Source organism: Gopherus evgoodei, chromosome 4 (assembly GCF_007399415.2).
Source record: "Gopherus evgoodei ecotype Sinaloan lineage chromosome 4, rGopEvg1_v1.p, whole genome shotgun sequence".
NCBI lineage: Eukaryota > Metazoa > Chordata > Testudines > Testudinidae > Gopherus > Gopherus evgoodei.
Window position 1 is genome coordinate 7,847,422 of NC_044325.1, and position 24,836 is coordinate 7,872,257.

The window sequence follows — 24,836 nt, forward strand, 5'->3', positions numbered from 1 at the left end:
GGATGTTGCAGCGTGTGTGCGCCCGGGGAGTGCAGTGAGATGCCGGGGATGTTGCAGCGTGTGTGCGCCCGGGGAGTGCAGTGAGATGCCGGGGATGTTGCAGCGTGTGTGCGCCCGGGGAGTGCAGTGAGATGCCGGGGATGTTGCAGCGTGTGTGCGCCCGGGGTGTGCAGTGAGATGCCGGGGATGTTGCAGCGTGTGTGCGCCCGGGGAGTGCAGTGAGATGCCGGGGATGTTGCAGCGTGTGTGCGCCCGGGGAGTGCAGTGAGATGCCGGGGATGTTGCAGCGTGTGTGCGCCCGGGGAGTGCAGTGAGATGCCGGGGATGTTGCAGCGTGTGTGCGCCCGGGGAGTGCAGTGAGATGCCGGGGATGTTGCAGCGTGTGTGCGCCCGGGGTGTGCAGTGAGATGCCGGGGATGTTGCAGCGTGTGTGCGCCCGGGGTGTGCAGTGAGATGCCGGGGATGTTGCAGAGTGTGTGCGCCCGGGGTGTGCAGTGAGATGCCGGGGATGTTGCAGCGTGTGTGCGCCCGGGGAGTGCAGTGAGATGCCGGGGATGTTGCAGCGTGTGTGCGCCCGGGGAGTGCAGTGAGATGCCGGGGATGTTGCAGCGTGTGTGCGCCCGGGGAGTGCAGTGAGATGCCGGGGATGTTGCAGCGTGTGTGCGCCCGGGGAGTGCAGTGAGATGCCGGGGATGTTGCAGCGTGTGTGCGCCCGGGGAGTGCAGTGAGATGCCGGGGATGTTGCAGCGTGTGTGCGCCCGGGGAGTGCAGTGAGATGCCGGGGATGTTGCAGCGTGTGTGCGCCCGGGGAGTGCAGTGAGATGCCGGGGATGTTGCAGCGTGTGTGCGCCCGGGGAGTGCAGTGAGATGCCGGGGATGTTGCAGCGTGTGTGCCCCCGGGGAGTGCAGTGAGATGCCGGGGATGTTGCAGCGTGTGTGCGGCCGGGGAGTGCAGTGAGATGCCGGGGATGTTGCAGCGTGTGTGCGGCCGGGGAGTGCAGTGAGATGCTGGGGATGTTGCAGCGTGTGTGCGCCCGGGGAGTGCAGTGAGATGCCGGGGATGTTGCAGCGTGTGTGCCCCCGGGGAGTGCAGTGAGATGCCGGGGATGTTGCAGCGTGTGTGCGCCCGGGGAGTGCAGTGAGATGCCGGGGATGTTGCAGCGTGTGTGCCCCCGGGATGTGCAGTGAGATGCCGGGGATGTTGCAGCGTGTGCGCCCGGGGTGTGCAGTGAGATGCCGGGGATGTTGCAGCGTGTGTGCGCCCGGGGAGTGCAGTGAGATGCCGGGGATGTTGCAGCGTGTGTGCGCCCGGGGAGTGCAGTGAGATGCCGGGGATGTTGCAGCGTGTGTGCCCCCGGGATGTGCAGTGAGATGCCGGGGATGTTGCAGCGTGTGCGCCCGGGGTGTGCAGTGAGATGCCGGGGATGTTGCAGCGTGTGTGCGCCCGGGGAGTGCAGTGAGATGCCGGGGATGTTGCAGCGTGTGTGCGCCCGGGGAGTGCAGTGAGATGCCGGGGATGTTGCAGCGTGTGTGTGCCCGGGGAGTGCAGTGAGATGCCGGGGATGTTGCAGCGTGTGTGGGCCCGGGGAGTGCAGTGAGATGCCGGGGATGTTGCAGCGTGTGTGCGCCCGGGGAGTGCAGTGAGATGCCGGGGATGTTGCAGCGTGTGTGCGCCCGGGGAGTGCAGTGAGATGCCGGGGATGTTGCAGCGTGTGTGCGCCCGGGGAGTGCAGTGAGATGCCGGGGATGTTGCAGCGTGTGTGCGCCCGGGGAGTGCAGTGAGATGCCGGGGATGTTGCAGCGTGTGTGCGCCCGGGGAGTGCAGTGAGATGCCGGGGATGTTGCAGCGTGTGTGTGCCCGGGGAGTGCAGTGAGATGCCGGGGATGTTGCAGCGTGTGTGCGCCCGGGGTGTGCAGTGAGATGCCGGGGATGTTGCAGCGTGTGTGCGCCCGGGGAGTGCAGTGAGATGCCGGGGATGTTGCAGCGTGTGTGCGCCCGGGGAGTGCAGTGAGATGCCGGGGATGTTGCAGCGTGTGTGCGCCCGGGGAGTGCAGTGAGATGCCGGGGATGTTGCAGCGTGTGTGCGCCCGGGGTGTGCAGTGAGATGCCGGGGATGTTGCAGAGTGTGTGCGCCCGGGGTGTGCAGTGAGATGCCGGGGATGTTGCAGCGTGTGTGCGCCCGGGGAGTGCAGTGAGATGCCGGGGATGTTGCAGCGTGTGTGCGCCCGGGGAGTGCAGTGAGATGCCGGGGATGTTGCAGCGTGTGTGCGCCCGGGGAGTGCAGTGAGATGCCGGGGATGTTGCAGCGTGTGTGCGCCCGGGGAGTGCAGTGAGATGCCGGGGATGTTGCAGCGTGTGTGCGCCCGGGGAGTGCAGTGAGATGCCGGGGATGTTGCAGCGTGTGTGCGCCCGGGGAGTGCAGTGAGATGCCGGGGATGTTGCAGCGTGTGTGCGCCCGGGGAGTGCAGTGAGATGCCGGGGATGTTGCAGCGTGTGTGCGCCCGGGGAGTGCAGTGAGATGCCGGGGATGTTGCAGCGTGTGTGCCCCCGGGGAGTGCAGTGAGATGCCGGGGATGTTGCAGCGTGTGTGCGGCCGGGGAGTGCAGTGAGATGCCGGGGATGTTGCAGCGTGTGTGCGCCCGGGGAGTGCAGTGAGATGCCGGGGATGTTGCAGCGTGTGTGCGCCCGGGGAGTGCAGTGAGATGCCGGGGATGTTGCAGCGTGTGTGCGCCCGGGGTGTGCAGTGAGATGCCGGGGATGTTGCAGCGTGTGTGCGCCCGGGGTGTGCAGTGAGATGCCGGGGATGTTGCAGAGTGTGTGCGGCCGGGGTGTGCAGTGAGATGCCGGGGATGTTGCAGCGTGTGTGCGCCCGGGGAGTGCAGTGAGATGCCGGGGATGTTGCAGCGTGTGTGCGCCCGGGGAGTGCAGTGAGATGCCGGGGATGTTGCAGCGTGTGTGCGCCCGGGGTGTGCAGTGAGATGCCGGGGATGTTGCAGCGTGTGTGCGCCCGGGGAGTGCAGTGAGATGCCGGGGATGTTGCAGCGTGTGTGCGCCCGGGGAGTGCAGTGAGATGCCGGGGATGTTGCAGCGTGTGTGCCCCCGGGGAGTGCAGTGAGATGCCGGGGATGTTGCAGCGTGTGCGCCCGGGGTGTGCAGTGAGATGCCGGGGATGTTGCAGCGTGTGTGCGCCCGGGGAGTGCAGTGAGATGCCGGGGATGTTGCAGCGTGTGTGCGCCCGGGGAGTGCAGTGAGATGCCGGGGATGTTGCAGCGTGTGTGCGCCCGGGGAGTGCAGTGAGATGCCGGGGATGTTGCAGCGTGTGTGTGCCCGGGGTGTGCAGTGAGATGCCGGGGATGTTGCAGCGTGTGTGCACCCGGGGAGTGCAGTGAGATGCCGGGGATGTTGCAGCGTGTGTGCACCCGGGGAGTGCAGTGAGATGCCGGGGATGTTGCAGCGTGTGTGTGCCCGGGGAGTGCAGTGAGATGCCGGGGATGTTGCAGCGTGTGTGCCCCCGGGGAGTGCAGTGAGATGCCGGGGATGTTGCAGCGTGTGTGCGGCCGGGGAGTGCAGTGAGATGCCGGGGATGTTGCAGCGTGTGTGCACCCGGGGAGTGCAGTGAGATGCCGGGGATGTTGCAGCGTGTGTGTGCCCGGCGTGTGCAGAGGGTGTGCGCGCTGCGCGGAACCGGCGCTCAGTCCCCGCGCTCCCGCCCGGCGCCGCCTCCTGCCGCTGGCTCAGACGCGGCGCCGCAGCCTCCCGAGGGCAGCAGCCGGAGCCATGGCCCGGAGCCGCGCGGAGAGGAACAGCTGGGGTAGGCGGCGGGTGCAGCGGGGCGGCTCAGCCCGAGCGGCCGGGCCCGGCGCTGCCCGATCCCCGGCCGGCCGGGCCCGCCCCGCCAGCATTTGGACAGCACCCGGGCTGGCGCGGCCGGGCGGAGGCTCCATCCGCCCCCGGGGGCGCCCTGGCCGGGGAGCCGGGGCCGGCCGCGGGGGAGGCGCGGCGGGCAGGGGGAGGCTTTGTTCCCCGGCGCTCAGGCCGGGCTGCGGGGAGGGGCGGCCGCGGGCTGGGGGCTGCGTGCGCGGTGTAGGCACAAGGGGGTTTTCGGGGGGGTCCCCTTACACGCCTGCCCCCCCCGCTCTGCCGTGCCCCCCGCCTGTTCCAAGAGCTGCCACCGGCGGGCTGGGAGGGGTTTCTCTGCTCCCAGGCTCCTGCCTGGCGGAGAAGGGCGGGTAGATGGTTTGAGGGGGCAGCCGGAGCCCTGGGCAGCGAGGAGCCTGGAGCTGTCACCCTAGCTCTGGGGTGCTCTGTGCTCTGGGGCAGGTCACGGGGGGCTGGCCCTGCTCACATCCCCCCATCCGCTCTGGTTGGCAGGTGTCCCTGGTGCCCTGGCCTTCGCACAGGGGTGCGTTTCTGACCCTCCCGCCTGACTTGCAGAAATGCTGAGCAGGCACTCGCCCCTCCAGCTGAAATCAACGGGAGCTGCTGGTGCCCAGCCCCTCCCGAAATCAGGCCCTTCATCTTCCTGCCACGCTTCACCAGCCTCTGCAATGGGGATCTCCCTAACTCAGCTGCCTGCAAAGGAAACTGCAGATTGATGTATCCCTCAGGTGTGGGGCTGGTGCTAGGTGCAAGGAGGCTGCTATGGGGTTTTCCCTCTCTAGGGTCCAGCTCCTCTTGTCCTGTGCCAGGGGGCTGGGGTGGAGGAATCCCTGTGATCTAGGGAAGCCCCACCCTGCTGCAGAATAGGTTCCAGGGCCTACAGTTTTAGGGGAATCTCCCTGGGGTCAGAGGCTGTTTCTTTTACTCCCTTCCAGCCTCCATCTCTTCCTGGTGGTTGCCCAGGGGGTTGTAGGATGGTGCTGTGGGGGGGGCTGACTCTCCCTTCCGTGGGGTATGAAGATCTGTGTGCAGAGGAGAGTCTCCGTATGTGGTGCGTGGAGGTTGGCGAGGGGCACCTTTCGGATCTAGGTCACCTATTTCAGTCTGGTGGCCAGTGGCGGAAACTGTTCCCAACTGACAGGTGTTCAGTGGCCTCTGTGAAAAGACTCCGGTGATCTCAGTACAGTTCTGGGTGGCTGGGTCACAGAGCCACCCACCTGGTCCTAGCTAGCTCCTTGGATGGCCTAGCACTCTCAGCCGAGAAGCAAATCATTAGACGTGAATACTAAGCTTCCTGATCTCTTGGCATGGTCCTTGTAGCCCAGAGACAAGGCTCTGTGAGGGGTCAGGGTCGGCCCTGATGCTCCAGCTGTTCTGTGGATGGATAGGAGCACCCTGGCCAGGCTGGCAGTCTTGCACCTTTCAGTAGGCAGTAATGTCACACACCATTTTAATGCCTTGTCATCCCTCTTTACAGAGAGGCACAAGCTGAGGAATTGCTTCTCGTCTGTCTTCCTTTTCTGGCCAGTTTTGCGGAAGGGCTCGTTCTCTGGGCTCTCCTCTTCCCAGTCTGCCTTAACCAACAGGCTTGTTCTCAGCATGGGACACCAGTTAGCAGGCCAGTTTAGATAGAATCTGTGAGCTTCATTTAACTCTCCCGAGACTCACCCTTGGTCCAGCCTTCTCCATGGTAGTCTCCCCCTTCTCTCTTTTCACAGGATCATGCTCAGGGAACCCTTTCCAGCTCCTTCTGGGTTGTGATAAGACCCAGCACTTTCCCTCAATCCCTCTGCTGCCTGGGAACGGCACCTTATCTCCCCCTGCCTTCTTCACATCCTGTAGGACAAGAATCCCCATCTTCCGTCTTGTCCTGCTGCTAAGTGAGCTCTCTCCCTGTGCTTTCTCATGGCATTTCAGAGATCCTTCCTGGGCAGATTTTTACAGCTCCAGGGCACTTAGCAAGGTAGAGTTTTCACCCTGCTGGGGAATGCAGCTGTCTCTGTCCAGTCTAGCTGCCCTGCCATGGGAACGGGGCTGGGACTGAACTGTGATCACGGAGGGTCAGCATTTAGTGACTGCTGCTGACTGGGTCTAAAGGGGGCAGAATACCCTTTGCTGAGAGCAGCTTCCTTTCCCTCTCTCTCCCGCAATGCTGGTTCAGCTGATGGCCGAGTGCGTTGGTGGGGCCGAGTCAAGCCCCCCTGTGCTGGAGGAGGAATAGCTGGTAGCTGCTGCTTTCCCCCTCAAGCAAGGGTTGGCCATTCAGGACCCAGCACAGGAGAGTAAAGGAGACTCTTCCTAACACCCTGTTCCTTCCTTGGGTAGCTGGATTCATGACGAAGCCCTGTTTGTTCACCTCGAGAGCGACGTCTTGAGGATTTTCACTGAGGTGTTCTCTTGCCATTGTTTAATGCTGCTGGAGAATAGAACTTCTCACCTACCTGAAAGCTACTCAGTGCTAGGGGCGTCTGATCTTTGGCAATGTTCCTGTGAGGCACAGCTGGGTGAGAAGTGCTGTACTGGTTAGATACACAAATTGTGCCTTCATTCAAAAAGCTGATTGTAATATTTCTCATTCCATTGAACTACAAGCTCGGGAATTATTTGCTGAAGAAACTGGTTTCTATCTGAATAATATATATAAGTGGAGGATTTCGTCATCTGGTTTGCAGACAGCTTGGGGACAAAAATGGACAAAGTCCATGAACTCAGTCATTGGTTTAACTCTAGTTTCAGGGAAGGTGTCAGGACCCTCACTCTGACAATGTTCCCTCTAATGTTTTACATCCATGTGCGGAATGAATTTTGTTATGTGCACAAATATGGAAGTGATGTGTGGCAAGGGTGGGGCCGAGGGGTTCGGAGTGTGGGAGGGACTCAGGGCTGGGGCAAAGGTTTGGGGTGCCGGCAGGGTGGGGGCTCTGGCTGGGGCTGAGGGTTTTGATTGCACAAAAAGATAGAACATATGGAAATAATGTTTTTGCTGGTGGCAATGGAGTGAAAAGAACATTAAACGGAATGGACAGAATTAAATACAGTTAAATAATATATCAGATTCTTAAGAAAAGCCTCAGTCCAGAAAATCCATTAAATATGTGCTGAACTGTGAACACATTCATAAGTTCCATTGAAGTAAATGTGACTTAGGCTCACGCTCAAGCATTTTGTGGAATCAAGGCCTTAGGCTGGGTCTCAGAAGTTGGAAAGTACCTAGGACCATTTATGAATCTAAAGGGATCTTTGTTGTAGAAATGGAATCAGCCTATGGTGACCAGCCAGCAAGTGTGAAAAATCAGGACAGAAGGTGGGGGATAATAAGCCTATATAAGAAAAAGCCCCAAATATCAGGACTGTCCCTATAAAACTGGGACATCTGGTCACCCTAGATCAGTCATCTTTTGCTGCATTACAGCGATAGATCAAAATCACAGCCTAAGAGACCCACAGAGGTTGGTATATTCCTACACTATGATTTCGCGCACACTCAGCCTTGGCTGCAGATATTGCTGGCATAACTTAGAGTGTTAAATGCTGGTGCTTTTTATTAAAAGAAGGTCCCTGAAATAAAAATATACATTTAAGCAATAAAAACTGTGACCTGTCCCCTGCCCTCATGATATTCTTTGACTGTGTGAGTGGCTGCAATATTGTGTAGTCATATCACTCTTTGTAATGGCTCCTCCAGTGCTAGTTTCTTTAGCCCAGCTGTCAATGCAGAAGACTGGGGCTCTGCCGAAAGCTTCTGGCCGTGTTTAAAATGTGCTTAGATGTACTAAAAAAAAAAAAGCACATGATTTTTAAATAGCATAAACTTTGTGCTAGTTAGCTCCTCTTTGTCATGACTGATAATTCCTTAGCTAACTGCTTGGTATAAACCTTCCCTTCTTGTCTCTTGGTAAAAATCTTTTCATTTAAGAGATTAAAAAACAATTTTAGGAAAACAATTGTGCGGACTCCAAAAGAATTGCCTTTCATTTGCTGTCAAAGCTAGCTTCCTGTAACATACGTGTATTCCTGACCACACATCTCAACATAATGCTTTTGCTAAGGGTAAAATTTACCCTGGGCAGAGGGCCAAGATAAAACTTACGGGTCACTTGAGCATATAGTGTTAAGTGGTGGATAGACCTCACAATTGCTGTCTGCTATAGGGTGAATTTCACCCTTAAGAAAGTGCTGTATATATAAATAACATACAGATTTTTTTCTTTAAGTAACAGAATATAATCCCTGATTGTGCCTAAATAAGGACTGCTAGTCTGAGCCCTAATTGGTTCTGTAAAACTCAGCAAGCTTGATTTGAGTTTTATAGAGGTTACACATCCTTCTTTTGAAATCTTTTGTAGTTTTCATTTGCATACGTTCAGCAGTGCTGCCTGCCACTAGGGTAAAGTCATTAGAAATCGCTGCTGGTAGAGGCTTAAAATGCACTTATTAAACAAATAAATAAAAAAAACAAACAAACCAGATTGGAACATATATAAAGGATTCAGTCCTGCATGCTTTATATTGTGGTCCACTGGAATAAGAAAGGCCCATATTGAAATAATTCAGTATTTATAACTATGAAAGGGGCAGGCAGGTTCAGGCTTCATGGCCAAGATTTTCCAAATGGACATGGACTTGTGATTTTGAGAGCCCTTAGCAGGGTCTGTAAAAAGCAATAAAGAATCCTGTGGCACCTTATAGACTAACAGACATATCGGAGCATGAGCTTTTGTGGGTGAATACCCACTTAATCAGACGTGTGGTCCAATACGTCTGTTAGTCTATAAGGTGCCACAGGACTCTTGGTTGCTTTTTACAGATCCAGACTAACACGGCTACCCCTCTGATACTTAACAGGGTTTGATTTTCAGAAAGTGTTGAGCACCCGCCCACTGAAAATTAGTCCCCTTCAAGGTGTCTCAAATGCTGACCCCAGCTTTCAAAAATCACCATTAAAAAGTTTTATGGTCTTTTAAGCCAAAGTAATAAATATTGAGTTCTTTTTCTTCACCTTCTGACCCTTTAGGGGAGCATTCAGGACACATGTTCAAGCATTTCCCTGCAACAGCGATGGATAGAAACCTACTCCTCCCTCCCCCCTGCAGAAAGAAAGCTGAGATTCACAGGCAATCTCTCGATTCCAGCAGCAGCAGCTTTAAGAAAAACACCAAATATTGCAAGTGGGCTCTTGATGGACCAGCCAGTCTAGCAGCTAGCACACCTGATCTCCAGCCCCTTGTCTCTCTGTCAGAGCAGTAGAGATGCCTGGTTCCCAGCCTTAGGCCAGGCCTGTTTTGGCTTCCACCCACATCAGGGCCTTTGCCATTAAAGGGGAAATGATAGGGGAACCCCTAGATCCTCCATCTCCACTGGGTCCCATCCAAGGCTCTGTGGGAAGCAACACCAGCAGGGCCCTCCCTTCAGAGAGTCTTAAGTCCACTGCTCTGGGCTATTTCTTACCTGTGTGCTCCTTCCGCTGGGGGTGTGGCCCCTATAGCCCAAGCAGTCAATGCCGTAACAAAAAAGTCCAAGTGAGCAGGGCCTTGCAGCAGGACCTTCTCCACCCAAAAGGGGAAGTGGGGGGTGTCTGTGAGCTCAGCAGAGGATGACACAGTAGAACGTAGCTGCTTCCATGTGCCACTCCAACCCCCCTGCCCCAAATCATGCAGAAAACAAGGGGAGGAGCTTCTATGGGTCAGGGGATGATGCCATGAATTCCAGCTCCCCACCCCCACCCCCAGGCCAATCCAATGATCCAGGGACCCTTCCTAATGTATCCCCATCTGTACTAACTCTGTTATTTGAAATTTAATTTCATTGATTCAATCACCTTTACATACAGAGACACCCTTTTTTATTGCTATAAGTTCTGATACTAAACCTGAAAAACTGACCACCATGGTTAGTGATCCAGCCTAGGTCCAGTTTAATTATTGCTACTAGCTCAGCTCTCATGACAGCTACAGAACCAGATATCCTTTTAGATATATTAATTCCCATACCATCAAGTACAAATACCTGCTCCTAGCCTCTCTCAGTTCACTGGGTTTTGGAACCCATGTCCCTGGTCTAGAGAGTGCTACTTAGTTGATCGTGAGTCCCTCTGTCATAAAACAGTTTCATTGTCCTTGATTCACATAATCAGGGTAACAACCCTTTATTCTTCCTGCTCCAATAACAGAGAAACTGAGGATCTCACAGCAGCCAAAGTGACCATTTGGGCTCATGCTAGGCAGGGTGGGTGTGCCTATGCAAACAAGGTCAGCCCCTGAAGTTCTTGTCCACAACTCATCACAATTCACCACTAGATGTTAGGGTAGAGCTCCGCTTACATCTTTGTTCTCCATACAGATGCAGTTTACATCCTTTTGTAGCTTTCCTGTTCACAGGCTCTGACTTTACAAAGTGCCAGGGGGGCACTCGACCCCGCTAGCTCTGCCCCAGGCTACGCCCCCTACTCCACCCCTTCCTCCAAGGCCCCACCCTGCCCTGCCTCTTCCCTCCCCGACTCCACCCCCATCCCCACTTGTTCTTGCCTAGGTCTGCCCCCTCTCCCGAGCGCGCCTCGTCCTTGCTCCTTCCCCTTCTCCCGCAGAGCCTCCTGAATGCTGTGAAACAGCTGATTAGGGTGGGCTGGAGGCACGGGGAGAGAGGGGAGGCACTGATCCATGGGGCCACCGGTGGGCGGGAGGCACTGGGAGGGTGGGGGAGGTGCTGATAAGGGGGATGCTGGTGGGTGCTCAGCACCCACCATTTTTTCCCTCTGGGAGCTCCAGCCCCAGAGCACCCACAAAGTCAGTGCCTAGTTTCCCTTTTGTAAAGGTCTGTTCTTTTGATTTTAGTAATGGAGAACTTGAAACCCCCGGCATTCTCCCAATCTGAAGTCACTTGTAATGCTTTCTTGATTCTCTTTTTTGCCACTTCAGTATTCCTGCTCCTAATCCACAGAGCACAATCACCTGCCAACAGAGTGGCACTTACCCAGCACTTATTTGTTTTGGAAGATCATTTATCATAATGTTAAGGAAGGTTGGAATGATAACCAGGGCCGGCTCCAGGCACCAGCAGATCAAGCATGTGCTTGGGGTAGCACATTTTCAGGGACAGCATTCCGGCCATCCTTTTTTTTTTTTTTTTTCGCTTGGGGCAGCAAAAGCCTAGAGCTGGCCCTGGCAGCAGCGGTATGTCCTGCACGGGGGGTGCCCTGGGGCCGCTGCGGTTCACACTGGGGAGCAGTGCCCTCACCTTATGGCCTGGCGGGCTCTGAGTGGGGACACTAGGGCTGGGGCCGCGCATAGATCCGCCTGCAGGTGCCGCAGGGCGGCTGCCCCCCAGGGCCGCAGCTGGGGCTGGGCAAAGTGGCCTGAGCCACCCAGGGACTGCGGCAGGGTGGCCAGGAGCAGTATCAGCAGTGGTGCCATAGAGGAGACTGGTTCAGGGTGCCCTCATGCTGGGCCTGTGTCCCGCTTTCTGGGGCTCCGCTCCCTCTGGGGCTGCCCTGCCTGACTCCTCAGCCCTCTGCTGGGTTGTTCCCCCAGCTCTGCACTCCCGGGTCCCAGCTGGTCCTGGAGGTAGGAGCCCCGGCTGGAGGGACCCTGGGCTGAGGCATGGTGTGGGAGCCTTGCTGCTTACCCTGACCCTGCCAGCGCCGGACCGACTGGAGGCGAGCGGGGAGTGGGTGGAGTCAGCACTGGTGGAGGGGAGCCCAGGGCTGGGGTGGCAGGGGGTGCAGGTGGGGTAGGGGGAGAGCGCAGGGTTAGGGCGGCAGGGGGTGCGGGTGGGGTGGGGGGAGAGCCCAGCGTTGGGGTGGCAGGGAGGTGCGGGGGGAAACACAGGGCTGGGGTGGGACCGTGGGGAGCAGCCAAATTTTTTTTTGCTTGGGGCGGCAAAAAACCTAGAGCCGGCCCTGCTGATAACACTTCCCTGAAGTGTGCCATTTTTAATACTATACATATTTGGCATAACTTTCTCATCTTGTATGGTCATTGTACTCAGAAAGTCTCTAATCTATCCATACATTTTTCCCCTTATCCATATTGTACCTACTTTGTACAGTAAGCCTTCCCTCCGTGGCATGTCATATGCTTTTTCAGTATCTAGAAACCTTTGTGTCTCATACTTCTTGTATTTCAGTTTCCAGTTTAACAGTACAGCTGATGGTGCATCTTCCTCTTCTGGAATCACTCTGCACCTAGAATGCCATTGTTTTCAAAGAGGCAGCCAAGCTTTCACTCACCATTCTTGCCCTGATTTTACCCAGACAGGATGTAAGAGCAACTGGTCTGTAGGCCCCCATTTTTGTGGCAATCCTCCATTTTCCACAGCCACCGGCCTCCCTTTATAGGGAATTTCCTGATCCTACTAAGGTGGGGCTCATCTTTTATCAGGGTTGGCCTCATCCCATGCTCTCCAGCCCAGGGGGAAAGCCACCCTGTCAGACCCACCCTCAGGGGTTTAAACAAAACTTCGAAGGCCTCCTTCAACCAGGACGTGGAATGAAAACCAAGCAGGAAGGCTTTGTGCAACCAAAGCTTGAGACTGTCAAAAAGAGAGGTTTACCAGCCAGTCCTTTCCGACTTTCATGACCACCTCACTGCATCCCCCTCCCTGAGGGAACTGAGCACCTCAGCTGTCCAGATCACATACCCTTGACAATCCCTGAACTTAAGGGATGCCGCTGTGGTCTTTCATCTACTCAACACTTAGAGCAGGATCAATACACTCCATTATGCTAGAAAATCCCCTTCTCTCCCTCCTCCCCCCACATTATGCTTCATTTTCACCATTTTGCTTAAACTTCCAACCAGGCTGCTAAAATGCAGGAGTCTGGGCAAGCATCCTTCGAGGAACAAGACATGAGATTTCTGCTACCACTCAGCTCTGCCATATACTCAGAATGAAGCTGCCTCTTCCAAGCCCTTGAGGACTCACAGTAGCTGACTGGTTGGCTTGTTTTGTGTTCGTTCAGCATGAGCAGAGTGAGTGGAACACGGGCAGCGGCAGCAGGGCTGAGTACAACACGTGCAGTTAAAATGGGGCTATACCATGTTTGAGTAAGAGCCCTTGGTTAATGTCATTTGTAAAGGCCAGTCTCCCTGTCCTAGAGCCCGAAGTCTTTCCCAGAAGGTTCTTAGAGGGATCACATCTAGGGGGAAGAGTTTAATTTTGTTCCCTGTGACCATTCAGTTGTAGGCTTGTCTGGTGAGGCCATTTTTAGTAACCTGGTGGTGGTTTTGCAATGTAGACAGTCTGGATAAAGACAGTTTCAAAGAGGACTCCCAACCATCATCGGTACTGAACTGGGCAGGATTCAAACTAGTCCTCATCTGTGATAGACCCTGCATGATGAGCAGCAGGAAGCACATGTTTGAGTTCAGAGGAATAAAGACAGACTGATGAAGGGGGTTGGACTAGATGACCTCCTGAGGTCCCTTCCAACCCTAATAATCTATGATTCTAAGTGGTTCACTAAAGGTTTTTCCCCCACTTTTGCTTATTTCCATGGTTCAATCCATGGGCCGACCTCAAATTTTGCTAATTAGGTTCCAAAGGCAGAAGGCCCAGTCCTGCAAACTCTTACGTCTGTGAGGAAGGGCATAGTCATGCAGGCAAGCGCGCCTGTGAGTAGCGCTTGCAGAGCAGACATGCACAAATTGGTTTTCTAAGAGCCTGACCTTGGAACCTTTACTCACGGGACCGATCTCTACTGAGGCTGTTCCTGTCAGTATGGACTGCAGGGCGAGGCTCTTTCCAAAGAAACAAACAGTGCTGAATTGCTTATGTTTGACTGCTTTCCAAAGACCCATTTCTATAGTATGATCTCTCATAGCTGCATGCATATGCCAAGCTTTTGCGATATATAATTTATCTCGTTTTCTCATCTGCAGACACTGCATTTGCAGCTGTGTATCAGCGTTTCGGAGGAATACGGAGCATATTGCATTTTAGTTTATTTTAATTTGTAGAAGTTCCTAACACAACTGAAAGTGGAACTTATTTTTTCCCTTAGATTTACAATAATTCTGTGGGCTGATTAGGGGAACCAGATATCTTGCTTGCAGGCTGCATCTCTCAGATGACATCATAAATATGACTGCTTAAGTCTCATCTCCTTCATCTTCCCACATTAAGTGACCCTCTGAGAAATTAGGCCTGACTACCACCTTGCTTTGGAGGAGCTTGTTTTAGTCACATCAATGGTAATTAGAATATTAACAAGAAAGGGGAAGTAAGTCCGGGCAGTTGATTAATGAACAGCTTGACAAGTGACGCAGTTGCAAGGGTGGCCAGCGAGAGGCTGACCCGTAGCACAGAGAGAAGAATTTATCTTGAACAGCAGCAAAAATAAAAGTGCCATTAGGGAAACTCAGCTCTCTTTCCTTTCTGTGTCTGTTACTGCCAGAAATGAATTTTGTGTTGGTTGATCTATGAGGTCCTGGAAACTGGTCTATGCCACAAAGACCAGTTAAAAAAGCGTGATTTCTAGCAACAAAAAAACCAGCCTGCAAAATAACATTTGACTCACTGATCCGGTAAATAACCAGTATCCTCCAGCGAAGAGGTGCTGGGAGTTCTCTAGGGTTCACAATAAACAAGGAAGTACTTACAGTTTTATCTTTTAGGTGATAGGAACAGTGTGTTACAGCTGAAATTTGCACAGAGAAGTACCTGATATAATCTCCTTTCTATACTCATATCTACAGGACAATGGAAAATCAAGCCAGGCAGCTCTTCGCACCTTAGCAGAGACTGTACTTTGTCCCTGCTGTTCAGAAGATATGCCAAGGAAAGCTCTGCACACTTCTCTAGGTGTTTCCTGGGGGCAAGTGACTGCCTGATCTTCCCCATTCACAGCTCCTGGATCAGGGGACCCTAGAGGAAATCCCTGTTTAGAATGCTTCATCTGGACTCTGCTGGTTTCTACTGGAAACCAAGAACCATAGCCCAGTTATACACACTTTCCTTGTTCCAGGCCCTAGCTGCCGTATGAAACCCATAGCAACAAGTTGCAATTATCTGTGGGAATTTCAACAGAGGAAAGCTATTCACCACCCTCTTTCTAGCAGTTGGACTCAAGGTAGGAAGAAATACTTTGGGCCCAATCCCTATTCCAGCGGTAGGATTGGACAAGGGGAAATATGTCACCCAGTACCCCCAGGACTGGAAGGGGAGGGAGCTCATTCCTCGTCAGCTTGGGGTCTCATAACTCTGGGCCAGTTACTGACAAGGTCAGTCAGTTGTCTGAGCTGCAGCTTCTGTGGCAAGGCACCTGCTCTGTCATTGGGCTTAGCACTTCCCCCTCTGGTGTGACAGGGCCTGGAGTAAATTAGCCCCACTCCGGAGAGTGGTTGTCTCCCCCTCTGGGTTTATTTATCAACTTTATCAAGGTAGGCCTGCTGCAGGCCCAAGGAGCGCTCCTCTGCCAAACAAAAGAAACACATTCACAAACACAAAACAAAGAGGGGGAACCGTTTCTGGCCCCCTCTTTGGGGAGTGTTGTCCTGTTATTGGTCCCGGGGTGTCAGTCATTCCCCATAACAGGCACTCAGTTTTGGTTGTTTCCCCTGTAGGGAGTAGAACAGCCTCTCACCCTGGAGAAGCCTGTCTCCTCTCTAACACTAGCTTTGCGGCAGCTCGTCTCTCACTCCTCTCTCTCACCAGAGAAGGAGTTTTAAAGGTCTCAGGCAGCACTTAATTGGACTCATTGATTTTAAGGTCAGAAAGGACCATCATGATCATCTAGTCTGACCTGCACATTGCAGACCACAGAACCTCACTCACTCCTGAAATAGACCCCTAGCCTCTGGTTGAGTTGCTGAAATCCTCAAAACATGGTTTAGACTATCCCTGACAGGTGTTTCTCTAACCTGCTCTTAAAAACCTTTAGTGACAGGCTTCCATAACCTCCCTAGGCAATTTATTCCAGTGCTTAACCACCTTGACAGTTAGGAAGCTTTTCCTAATGTTTTACCTGAATCTGCCTTCCTGCAAGTTAAGCCCATTACTCCTTGTCTTGTCCTGAGTGATTAAGGAGAACAATTTATCACCCTTGTCTTTATAACAACATTTTACATACATGGCCGGCTTTAGGAACTGCGAGGCCCGATTTGAAGACCCGGCGGCGGTCTGGGTCTTCGGCGGCACTTCGGTGGTGGGGGGTCCTTCCCTCGCTCCACACTCCCCCTGCATGGACCCCTCACCGCTGAAATGCCTCCAAAGACCCAGACTGTTGCCGGGTGAGTAAAAAAATTTAAAAAATTAAAAAGGCACCTAAGGCGTGGGGCCCTCTTAGGCGCGGGGCCCGATTCTGGGGAATCAGGGGAATTCGCCTAAAGCTGGCCCTGTTTATGTACTTGATGACTGTTATCATGTCCCTCCTCAATCTTCTCTTCTCTAGACTAAACAAACCCAATTTTTTCAATCTTCCCTCAGAGGTCATGTTTTCTAGATCTTTAATCATTTTTGTTGCTCCTCTCTGGACTTTCTCCAATTTGTCCACATCTTTCCCAAAGCCCTGTGTCCAGAACTGGACACAATACTCCAGTTGAACCCATTTCAGCGCGGAGTAGAGCGGAAGAATTACTTCTTGTGTCTTGCTAACAACATTCCTGCTAATACAGTCCAGAATGATGTTTGCTTTTTTTGCAACAGTGTTCCATTGTTGACTCATATTTAGTTTGTGACCCACTACAACCCCCAGATCCTGTTCTGCAGTACTTCTTTCAAGGCAGTCATTTATTTATTTTTTATTTATACTGAAGGCACAAAAGAAGTGGGGGTGGGGGGTGGGGATGGAAACAAGACAGCCTTTTAGGCCATCTTTATAAAAAAGCACAAGAAGATTTTTTTTTTGCCTTTTCCAGACCATCTTTAAGCATGTGTAGAATGTAGTTCTTCTTCGAGTGATTGCTCACATCCATTCCAGGTAGGTGTGCGCGCCGCGCGTGCACGTTCGTCGGAAACTTTTTTACCCTAGCAACTCCAGTGGGCCGGCAGGTTGCCCCCTGGAGTGGCGCCGCCATGGCGCTCTATATATACCCCTGCCGGCCCGCCCACTCCTCAGTTCCTTCTTACCGCCGTGTCGGTCGTTGGAACTGTGGAGCGCGGCTTAGCTGTCCTCCACGTCCCTAGCTCTCCTAGTTCTCTATCGTTTATCTATCGTTCATCTCTAGTTCCATTATAGTTGTTAATTAGTTTGTTAAGTAGATAGTTTAGTTAAATAGTTGTTAAGTAGTTCTTCGCCGGGGGCTTAGCCCTTCCCGGCACCCGGCGCCAGGCTCATGCCTGTTTCGCCGGGCTTCAAGCAGTGTGCGGCCTGCAAGAAGCCCATGCCTACCAGCGATCCCCACGAAGCGTGCCTGAAGTGCCTCGGGGAATCGCACAGATCCGACAAGTGCCGCATCTGTAAGGCTTTTAAGCCGAGGACAAAGAAGGAGAGGGATCAGAGGCTCCGAACTCTCCTAATGGAGGCGGCACTTGACCCGTCGGCTTCGCAGGCCGTGGTATCGGCACCGGCACCGGATCGCTCCGGCACCGAGAAGACTCCTCGGCACCGACCTTCTCCGGCACCGGAATCAGAGCCAAGGCCGTCGAAGTCTGATACTCAGGCCAGGCAGACCCGGCTTGAGCGCCCGGCCTCGACATCGGCCGCGGCGCCGCCGGCACCGTCAGCACCGTTGACTCCGGGCCCGGCGGGTCCGTTGAGTCCGGTGCCGCCGAGCTCCCCCATGAGATCTGGGGTTGAGGTAGTGGTCCCATCCACACTGGAGACCTTCGCCTCGGCTCGGGACCTTATTGCCCTGACTGAGCCCACTCGGCTGCCACCCCTGGTACCTCCGGTGCGGGTTGTGTCCAGAGGCAAGCCCATGATGTCGGCGCCGCCCAGAGACAGTCGTTCGCCATCCAGGTCCCGACGTCTTGGGCGCTCCAGATCCCTACGCCGCTCGCAGTCCCGGCACCGCTCCCCTCAGCGGGTACCGGTCGCACTCGCGGGCAACGGTCGGCATCGAGACGGTCGCGGTCAGGCTCCAGTCGGCGACACCGGCACCGCGACTCCAGGAGCAGGTCCCGACGCTACTCGCCGCACCGGTCGACCTCCCGGCACCGAGCTGGTGGCAGGTCCCGGTCTCGGTCGACCTCCCGGCGCCGAGCTGGTGGTAGGTCCCGGTCGACCTCCCGGCACCGAGCTGGTGGCAGGTCCCGGTACCGAAGCGGCACCCGGTACCGATCAGGATCCCGGCACCGTGACAGATCCCGGTCCCGATCCCGGTCCCGGCACCGATATGACTCCCGGCACCGGTCCCCGGCACCGAGACGATCCTCCGTGCCGGCCCGCGCAGACCCTTACCATCCGGGGTCGGCCCCACCGTGGCCCTCGAGACAGCCGTCCGTATCCTCCCAGACGGACAGCGGGTATGCGCTGGGCACCGACCGGCAGGCGGCGCTGTTCGGGGATCCGCCGCTGCAAGACCAAGGCCCACAACAGTGGGGATTCTGGACACCCTGGGCATACCATCAGGCCCAGGGCCCCCAGCAGCTCCCTGCTAGACCGGCGACTGCGGAGCGTAGGGCCCCTGAAGCCTCCTTGTCTCGCCCCCCTCCCTCCCTGGAAGGGGAGGAAGGGTCCAAACAGCAGGACTCCGCTGTGGCTCCGGAGGCAGAGGCGAGGGCTGAGGAAGACCCTCAGTTGGACACTCTCGTGCCTGGGGTCTCATCATCCTCCTCCCCGGATGAGGCGGTGGCGGGTACCTCCTCCAACAGTCCCCCCCCGCTGGATCTCAGGGCGCACCAGGACCTCCTCAGGCGATTGGCTCAAAATCTGAGTCTGCAGGCAGAGGAGGTCTCGGAGATAGAGGATCCAATTGTCACCATCCTCTCTTCTGATGCTCCCACCAGGGTCGCCCTGCCCTTCATACGGACCATCCAGGCCAACGCCAATACTGTCTGGCAGTCCCCGGCCTCCATCCCTCCGACAGCGAAAGGAGTCGAGAGAAAGTACATGGCCCCTTCTAGGGGATATGAATATCTACATGTTCACCCGACTCCCGGTTCACTGGTAGTGCAATCGGTGAACGATAGGGAGCGTCACGGCCAGGAGGCTCCGGCCCCCAAGTCCAGAGAGGCCAGGCGGATGGACCTCCTTGGCCGTAAGGTGTATTCGGCTGGGGCGCTGCAGCTCAGGGTCTCTAACCAGCAGGCCCTGCTGAGCAGATACGCCTTTAACTCCTGGGTGGCAGTGGACAAATTTAAGGAGCTGCTGCCACAGGATGCTCGCCAAGAGTTTACGGCCATCTTGGACGAAGGCAAGAAGGTCGCACGCACGGCCTTACAAGCCTCCTTGGACGCTGCGGACTCGGCTGCCCGTACCCTCGCGTCAGGAGTTACGATGCGTCGCATCTCCTGGCTGCAGGTTTCCGGCCTTCCGCCGGAGCTCCAGCACACTATACAGGACCTTCCTTTCGAAGGCCAGGGCCTGTTTTCCGATAAGACAGACCCCAGACTCAAGAGTCTAAAAGACAACAGGGTCATCATGCGGTCCCTCGGGATGCACACCCCCGTGACGCAGCGTAGACCCTTTAGGTCGCAACAACAGCAACAACGTAGGCCGTTTTCCCAGTTCCGCCAGCGGCAGGACCTTTACAGGCGCCGCGGCAGGAACGGCAGGTGCAGGCAGTCTGGGAACCAAGGGGGGCAGAACCAAGGCTCCTCAAAACCCCCGCCTGGTCCTAAGCCTTCATTTTGAAGGTGCGCCCGAGGGCGCGGTAACAGTTTCCCCTATGGATCCTTCCCCCCCGTTTTCAAACCGCCTTTCGTTTTTCCTCCCGGCGTGGTCCCAAATAACATCGGACCGCTGGGTCTTAAGCATGGTGCAGACGGGATACCGCCTGCAGTTTGTTTCGTTTCCTCCTTCCCGCCCTCCTTCCTCGTCCCTCTTCAGGGACCCCTCTCACGAGCAATTCCTTTGGCAGGAGGTGCAGACGCTCCTCAGCAAAGGAGCTATAGAGGCGGTTCCGGAAAACGAGAAAGGCAAGGGGTTTTATTCCCGCTACTTTCTGATCCCCAAGGCCAAGGGGGGCCTCAGGCCTATCCTCGACCTGCGAGAACTCAACAAATACCTCGTGAAGTTGAAGTTCCGCATGGTATCCCTGGGGACCATTATTCCATCCCTGGATCCGGGAGACTGGTACGCCGCCCTCGACATGCAGGACGCGTATTTCCACATTGCCATTTGGCCGCGCCACAGACGCTTTCTCCGCTTCGTTGTGGGGGCTCTTCATTATCAGTTTGCAGTCCTCCCATTCGGCCTGTCCACGGCCCCGAGGGTGTTTACAAAATGCATGGCAGTTGTCGTGGCGCATCTTCGGCGCAACCGTGTCCACGTGTTCCCTTATCTGGACGACTGGTTGATTCGGGGCACGTCGGAACAGCAGGTCAACAGCCATGTCCGCATGATCACCGCCATATTTGCAAGTCTGGGCCTCTTGATAAACACAGACAAGTCCACTCTGAGGCCCACGCAGAAGGTGGAATTTATCGGGGCCGTCCTGGATGCCACTGTGGGCAGGGCCTCGCTGCCTCTGCAACGGTTTCAGACCATGGCGGCGATCGTTCAACGTTTGCGGTCAGCCCCATTGACGTCAGTGAGGACATGTCTAGCCCTGTTAGGCCACATGGCGGCGTGCACTTTTGTGACCGACTACGCTCGGCTCCACATGAGGCCTCTCCAGCTGTGGCTTATCAGTCATTACAGACCGGCAAGGCAACCTTTAGACATGTTAGTCACAATCCCCCAGAAGGTCTTAGATTCTCTCGGCTGGTGGTTAGACCAGTCCGTATTATGTGCGGGTCTTCCCTTTCACCCCTCTCAGCCCTCGGTATCCCTGACAACGGATGCCTCAGATCTAGGCTGGGGGGCCCACCTAGGGACCCTGCGGACACAGGGCCTGTGGTCCCAGGAGGAGGTGGGGCTCCACATCAACATGCGGGAGTTGAGAGCGGTCCGCCTTGCTTGTCAAGCGTTTTGTCATCAGCTTCAGGGTCGTTGTGTCGCCGTGTTCACGGACAACACGACGACCATGTACTATATCAACAAGCAGGGAGGCACCAGGTCCTCCTCCCTGTGCCACGAGGCGATACGACTCTGGGACTTTTGCGTAGCCCACTCCATTCACCTCAGGGCTTCCTTCCTCCCTGGAGTACGGAACACTCTGGCAGATCGATTGAGCAGATCCTTCCTGTCACACGAGTGGTCCCTTCGCCCGGACGTCGCTCTCTCCATTTTCCGGAGGTGGGGTTATCCCCGGGTGGACCTCTTCGCGTCCAAAGGGAACAGGAAGTGCCAAGCGTTCTGCTCCTTTCAGGGCAGGGAGCCGGGGTCGATAGCGGATGCCTTCCTCATCCAGTGGTCAACCCACCTGTACTATGCATTTCCCCCGTTCCCTCTGGTCCACAAGGTCCTCCTGAAGGTGCGCAGGGACAGGGCTCTCGTGATCATGGTGGCCCCGGCGTGGCCCAGGCAGCACTGGTACACCATGCTGCTGGACTTGGCCATAGCCGACCCAGTTCCCCTGCCCCTTCATCCGGACCTGATTACCCAGGACCACGGGACCCTCTGTCACCCAGACCTGCAGTCGCTGCACCTAGCGGCGTGGCTCCTGCGTGGCTGACTGGTTCCGAGCTGCGCTGCTCTACGCCTGTGAGAGAGGTGCTCTTGAGCAGCAGGAAACCGTCCACAAGAGCCACATATTCAGCGAAATGGAAGCGCTTCTCCTGTTGGTGCGTAGAGAGAAATCTCCGCCCTATGGAAGTTTCGGTATCCGAAATCTTAGACTACGTTTTGTCCCTCAAAGGGCAAGGTCTGGCCTTATCGTCGTTGCGAGTCCACCTAGCAGCTATCTCCACCTTTCACCCGGGTGCGGACGGTCGCTCCGTTTTTTTCTCACCCGACGGTGTCGAGATTCCTTAAAGGGCTGGAACGTTTATTCCCTAACGTCCGTCCCCCTGCTCCAACCTGGGATCTTAACCTGGTGTTGTCCCGGCTCATGGGGCTCCCCTTTGAGCCGTTAGCTACTTGCTCCCTGCTCTACCTCTCTTGGAAAACTGCCTTTCTAGTGGCTATCACCTCAGCTAGACGGGTGTCGGAGCTCCGAGCTCTTGTGGTAGACCCCCCATATACGGTCTTCCACAAGGATAAGGTGCAGCTGAGGCCACACCCTGCTTTTCTGCCCAAGGTGGTCTCAGCCTTTCACGTCAACCAAGAGATTTTCCTTCCGGTTTTTTTCCCAAAACCTCACTCCTCAGGCAGGGAGCAGCAGCTCCACTCGCTGGATGTCCGTAGGGCTCTCGCGTTCTACATAGAGAGGACTAAGCCCTTCCGAAAATCCCCCCAACTTTTCGTGGCGGTAGCAGATCGTATGAAAGGTCTTCCTATCTCCTCCCAGAGGGTATCCTCTTGGGTTACGTCCTGTATCAGGACTTGTTATGACTTGGCCCATGTCCCTACGGGCCGTGTGACTGCGCATTCTACCAGGGCGCAGGCGTCGTCGCTGGCTTTCCTCGCCCGTGTGCCCATCCAGGAAATCTGTCGGGCAGCGACCTGGTCATCGGTCCACACCTTTGCTTCCCACTACGCCCTGGTCCAGCAGTCGAGGGAGGATGCGGCCTTCGGAACTGCAGTGCTCCGTGCCGCGACTTCTCACTCCGACCCCACCGCCTAGGTATGGCTTGGGAGTCACCTACCTGGAATGGATGTGAGCAATCACTCGAAGAAGAAAAGACGGTTACTCACCTTTGTAACTGTTGTTCTTCGAGATGTGTTGCTCACATCCATTCCACACCCGCCCTCCTTCCCCACTGTCGGAGTAGCCGGCAAGAAGGAACTGAGGAGCGGGCGGGCCGGCAGGGGTATATATAGAGCGCCATGGCGGCGCCACTCTAGGGGGCGACCTGCCGGCCCACTGGAGTTGCTAGGGTAAAAAAGTTTCCGACGAACGTGCACGCGCGGCGCGCACACCTACCTGGAATGGATGTGAGCAACACATCTCGAAGAACAACAGTTACAAAGGTGAGTAACCGTCTTTTCCTTTCCTTTGAAATCAATGGGAGCTGAGCACTTTTCAAAATCAGGCCATTTTTATAGGTGCCTAAGCGGGGACAAGGAGCCTAACTTTAGGCCACCATGTTTCAAATTCTTGACGCAAGGGCATTAGAATAGCCCATACAACCTTAACCGCAAACTTCTCAGAGAGGTCTGGAAGGACGTTTGGCTCACAGGGTCCTTCCCTGCTATCCAGGAGAATTTACGTGGCTGGAGGTGAGTGGAGGGCTGTGGCAATCACCCCAGATTTCTTTCTGTGAAGAGCAGCCTGTGGATGGTGAAAGAGGAGTGGCCAATAAGCTCCATCTCGCCATGGCCGTGTTCTCTGCGGATGGCTGTCCTGATGGTGCTGTCTTCCCCATAACTGCTGGGCGTGTGCAAAGCATCCCGAGCTGAACGTTAAAAGCTTTTATTAATGCCATTGTTTTGGAGACTCATGGGGATGGTGTAGTTGGCGTGCTGCCATTTATCGAGCCTACTCAGAAACAGTGAGTGCCCGTGGCTGCTGTTGAGCGTCTCGGCTGCAGCACGACTGGCCTCATCAATTCTCCATCTCTCCAGTGGGTTGTTAACCCGAGAAGGATGGTGCAATGTTGCAAGGCTGGCTGGTGCTCAGAGCTCGGCAGTACAGATGAAATTCACCTCTATACACAAGGCCCGTGCACCACGTAAGTCCTGCTCTTTCAGAGGCCGAAGTGAGAGTGTCCAGGATCTGAGAAGGGAGAGACCAAAATCCACACTAACAAAAAACGTGTTCCCTTTAAGAAGACCTCGAAACCGACCCTGGCTGGCAGAGTTCCTATTTCTAGGCTTCCTCCTGTTCCCATAGTCATCAGGTTGGGAAAGGAGCCACCTAATCCAGGTCAGAATAAGGCTTTTACCTCAGAGCCTTGAACCAGAGCCACCAAATTTATAGTCAGAAGAAACCAAGTCTTTAGGACCCAGGTCAGGCTAGTGGCTGCTGGTTCCCTCTCCCTTTCTCAGCTTCCTTTTCCAGTATATAGCCCAGCTCCAGAGCAGGGCAGGGTGCTCCTTGATTGCACCCAGTCTGTCCCTTAAGGGTGTAATACACCCCCACCACAGGGACTGAAGTGATGCATGTGCTTTGCCAAGGGCATTCTGCCCAGGGCTGAATTTCATTACAGAAGAGCAGCACTGGGTGGCTTTGATCAGTATTTATGTCATGTCTGAGCAGCTGTTCCTAATGGTACCGGAGGAGATTTCAGGAGTAGTGTTTGGTATTTGGCAAGCCTGGCAAAAGCGTATTGGCCCCATCCTGGCATCTTTTATAGCTAGGGCCCTACCAAATCCACCGCCATGAAAAATGTGTCATGGACTGTGAAATCTGGTCTCCCCCCCGTGAAATCTGGTCTTTTGGGTGCTTTTACCCAATACTATACAGATTTCATAGGGGAGACCAGCATTTCTCAAATTGGGGGTCCTGGTCAAATGGGACTTTCAGGGGGGTCACAAGGTTATTTTAGGGGGGTTGCAGTATTGCCACCCTTATTTCTGCACAGCCTTCAGAGCTGGGCAACTGGAGAGCGGCGGCTGTCGGCCAGGCACCCAGCTCTGAAGGCAGCCCCCTGCCAGCGGCAGTGGATAAGTAAGGTTGGCAATACCACACCAAGCCACCCTTACTTCTGTGGTGCTGCTGGCGGCAGCTCTGCCTTCAGAACTGAGCTCCTAGCCAGCAACTGCCGCTCTCCAGCTGCCCAGCTCTGAAGGCCGTGCCACCACCAGCAGCAGCGCAGAATTAAGGGTAGCAGTTCTGCAACTTCCCTTACAGCTAGGGTGACCAGATATCCTGATTTTATAGGGACAGTCCCAATTTTTGGGTCTTTTTCTTATATAGACTCCTATTACCCACCA

General features: G+C 55.2%; 1 protein-coding gene across 2 annotated transcripts in view; it reads left to right on the forward strand.

Moving 5' to 3' along the window:
- Positions 1-3,714: 3,714 nt before the first annotated feature.
- LOC115651694 (atlastin-1) overlaps positions 3,715-24,836 on the forward strand; it is a 59,888-nt gene continuing 38,766 nt past the window's right edge. For both annotated transcript variants that reach the window (XM_030562835.1, XM_030562834.1), the window contains exon 1: positions 3,715-3,812. In XM_030562835.1, coding sequence (XP_030418695.1) covers positions 3,779-3,812 — 34 coding nt within the window. In that variant the 5' untranslated portion in view covers positions 3,715-3,778. The remainder of the gene's footprint in view (positions 3,813-24,836) is intronic.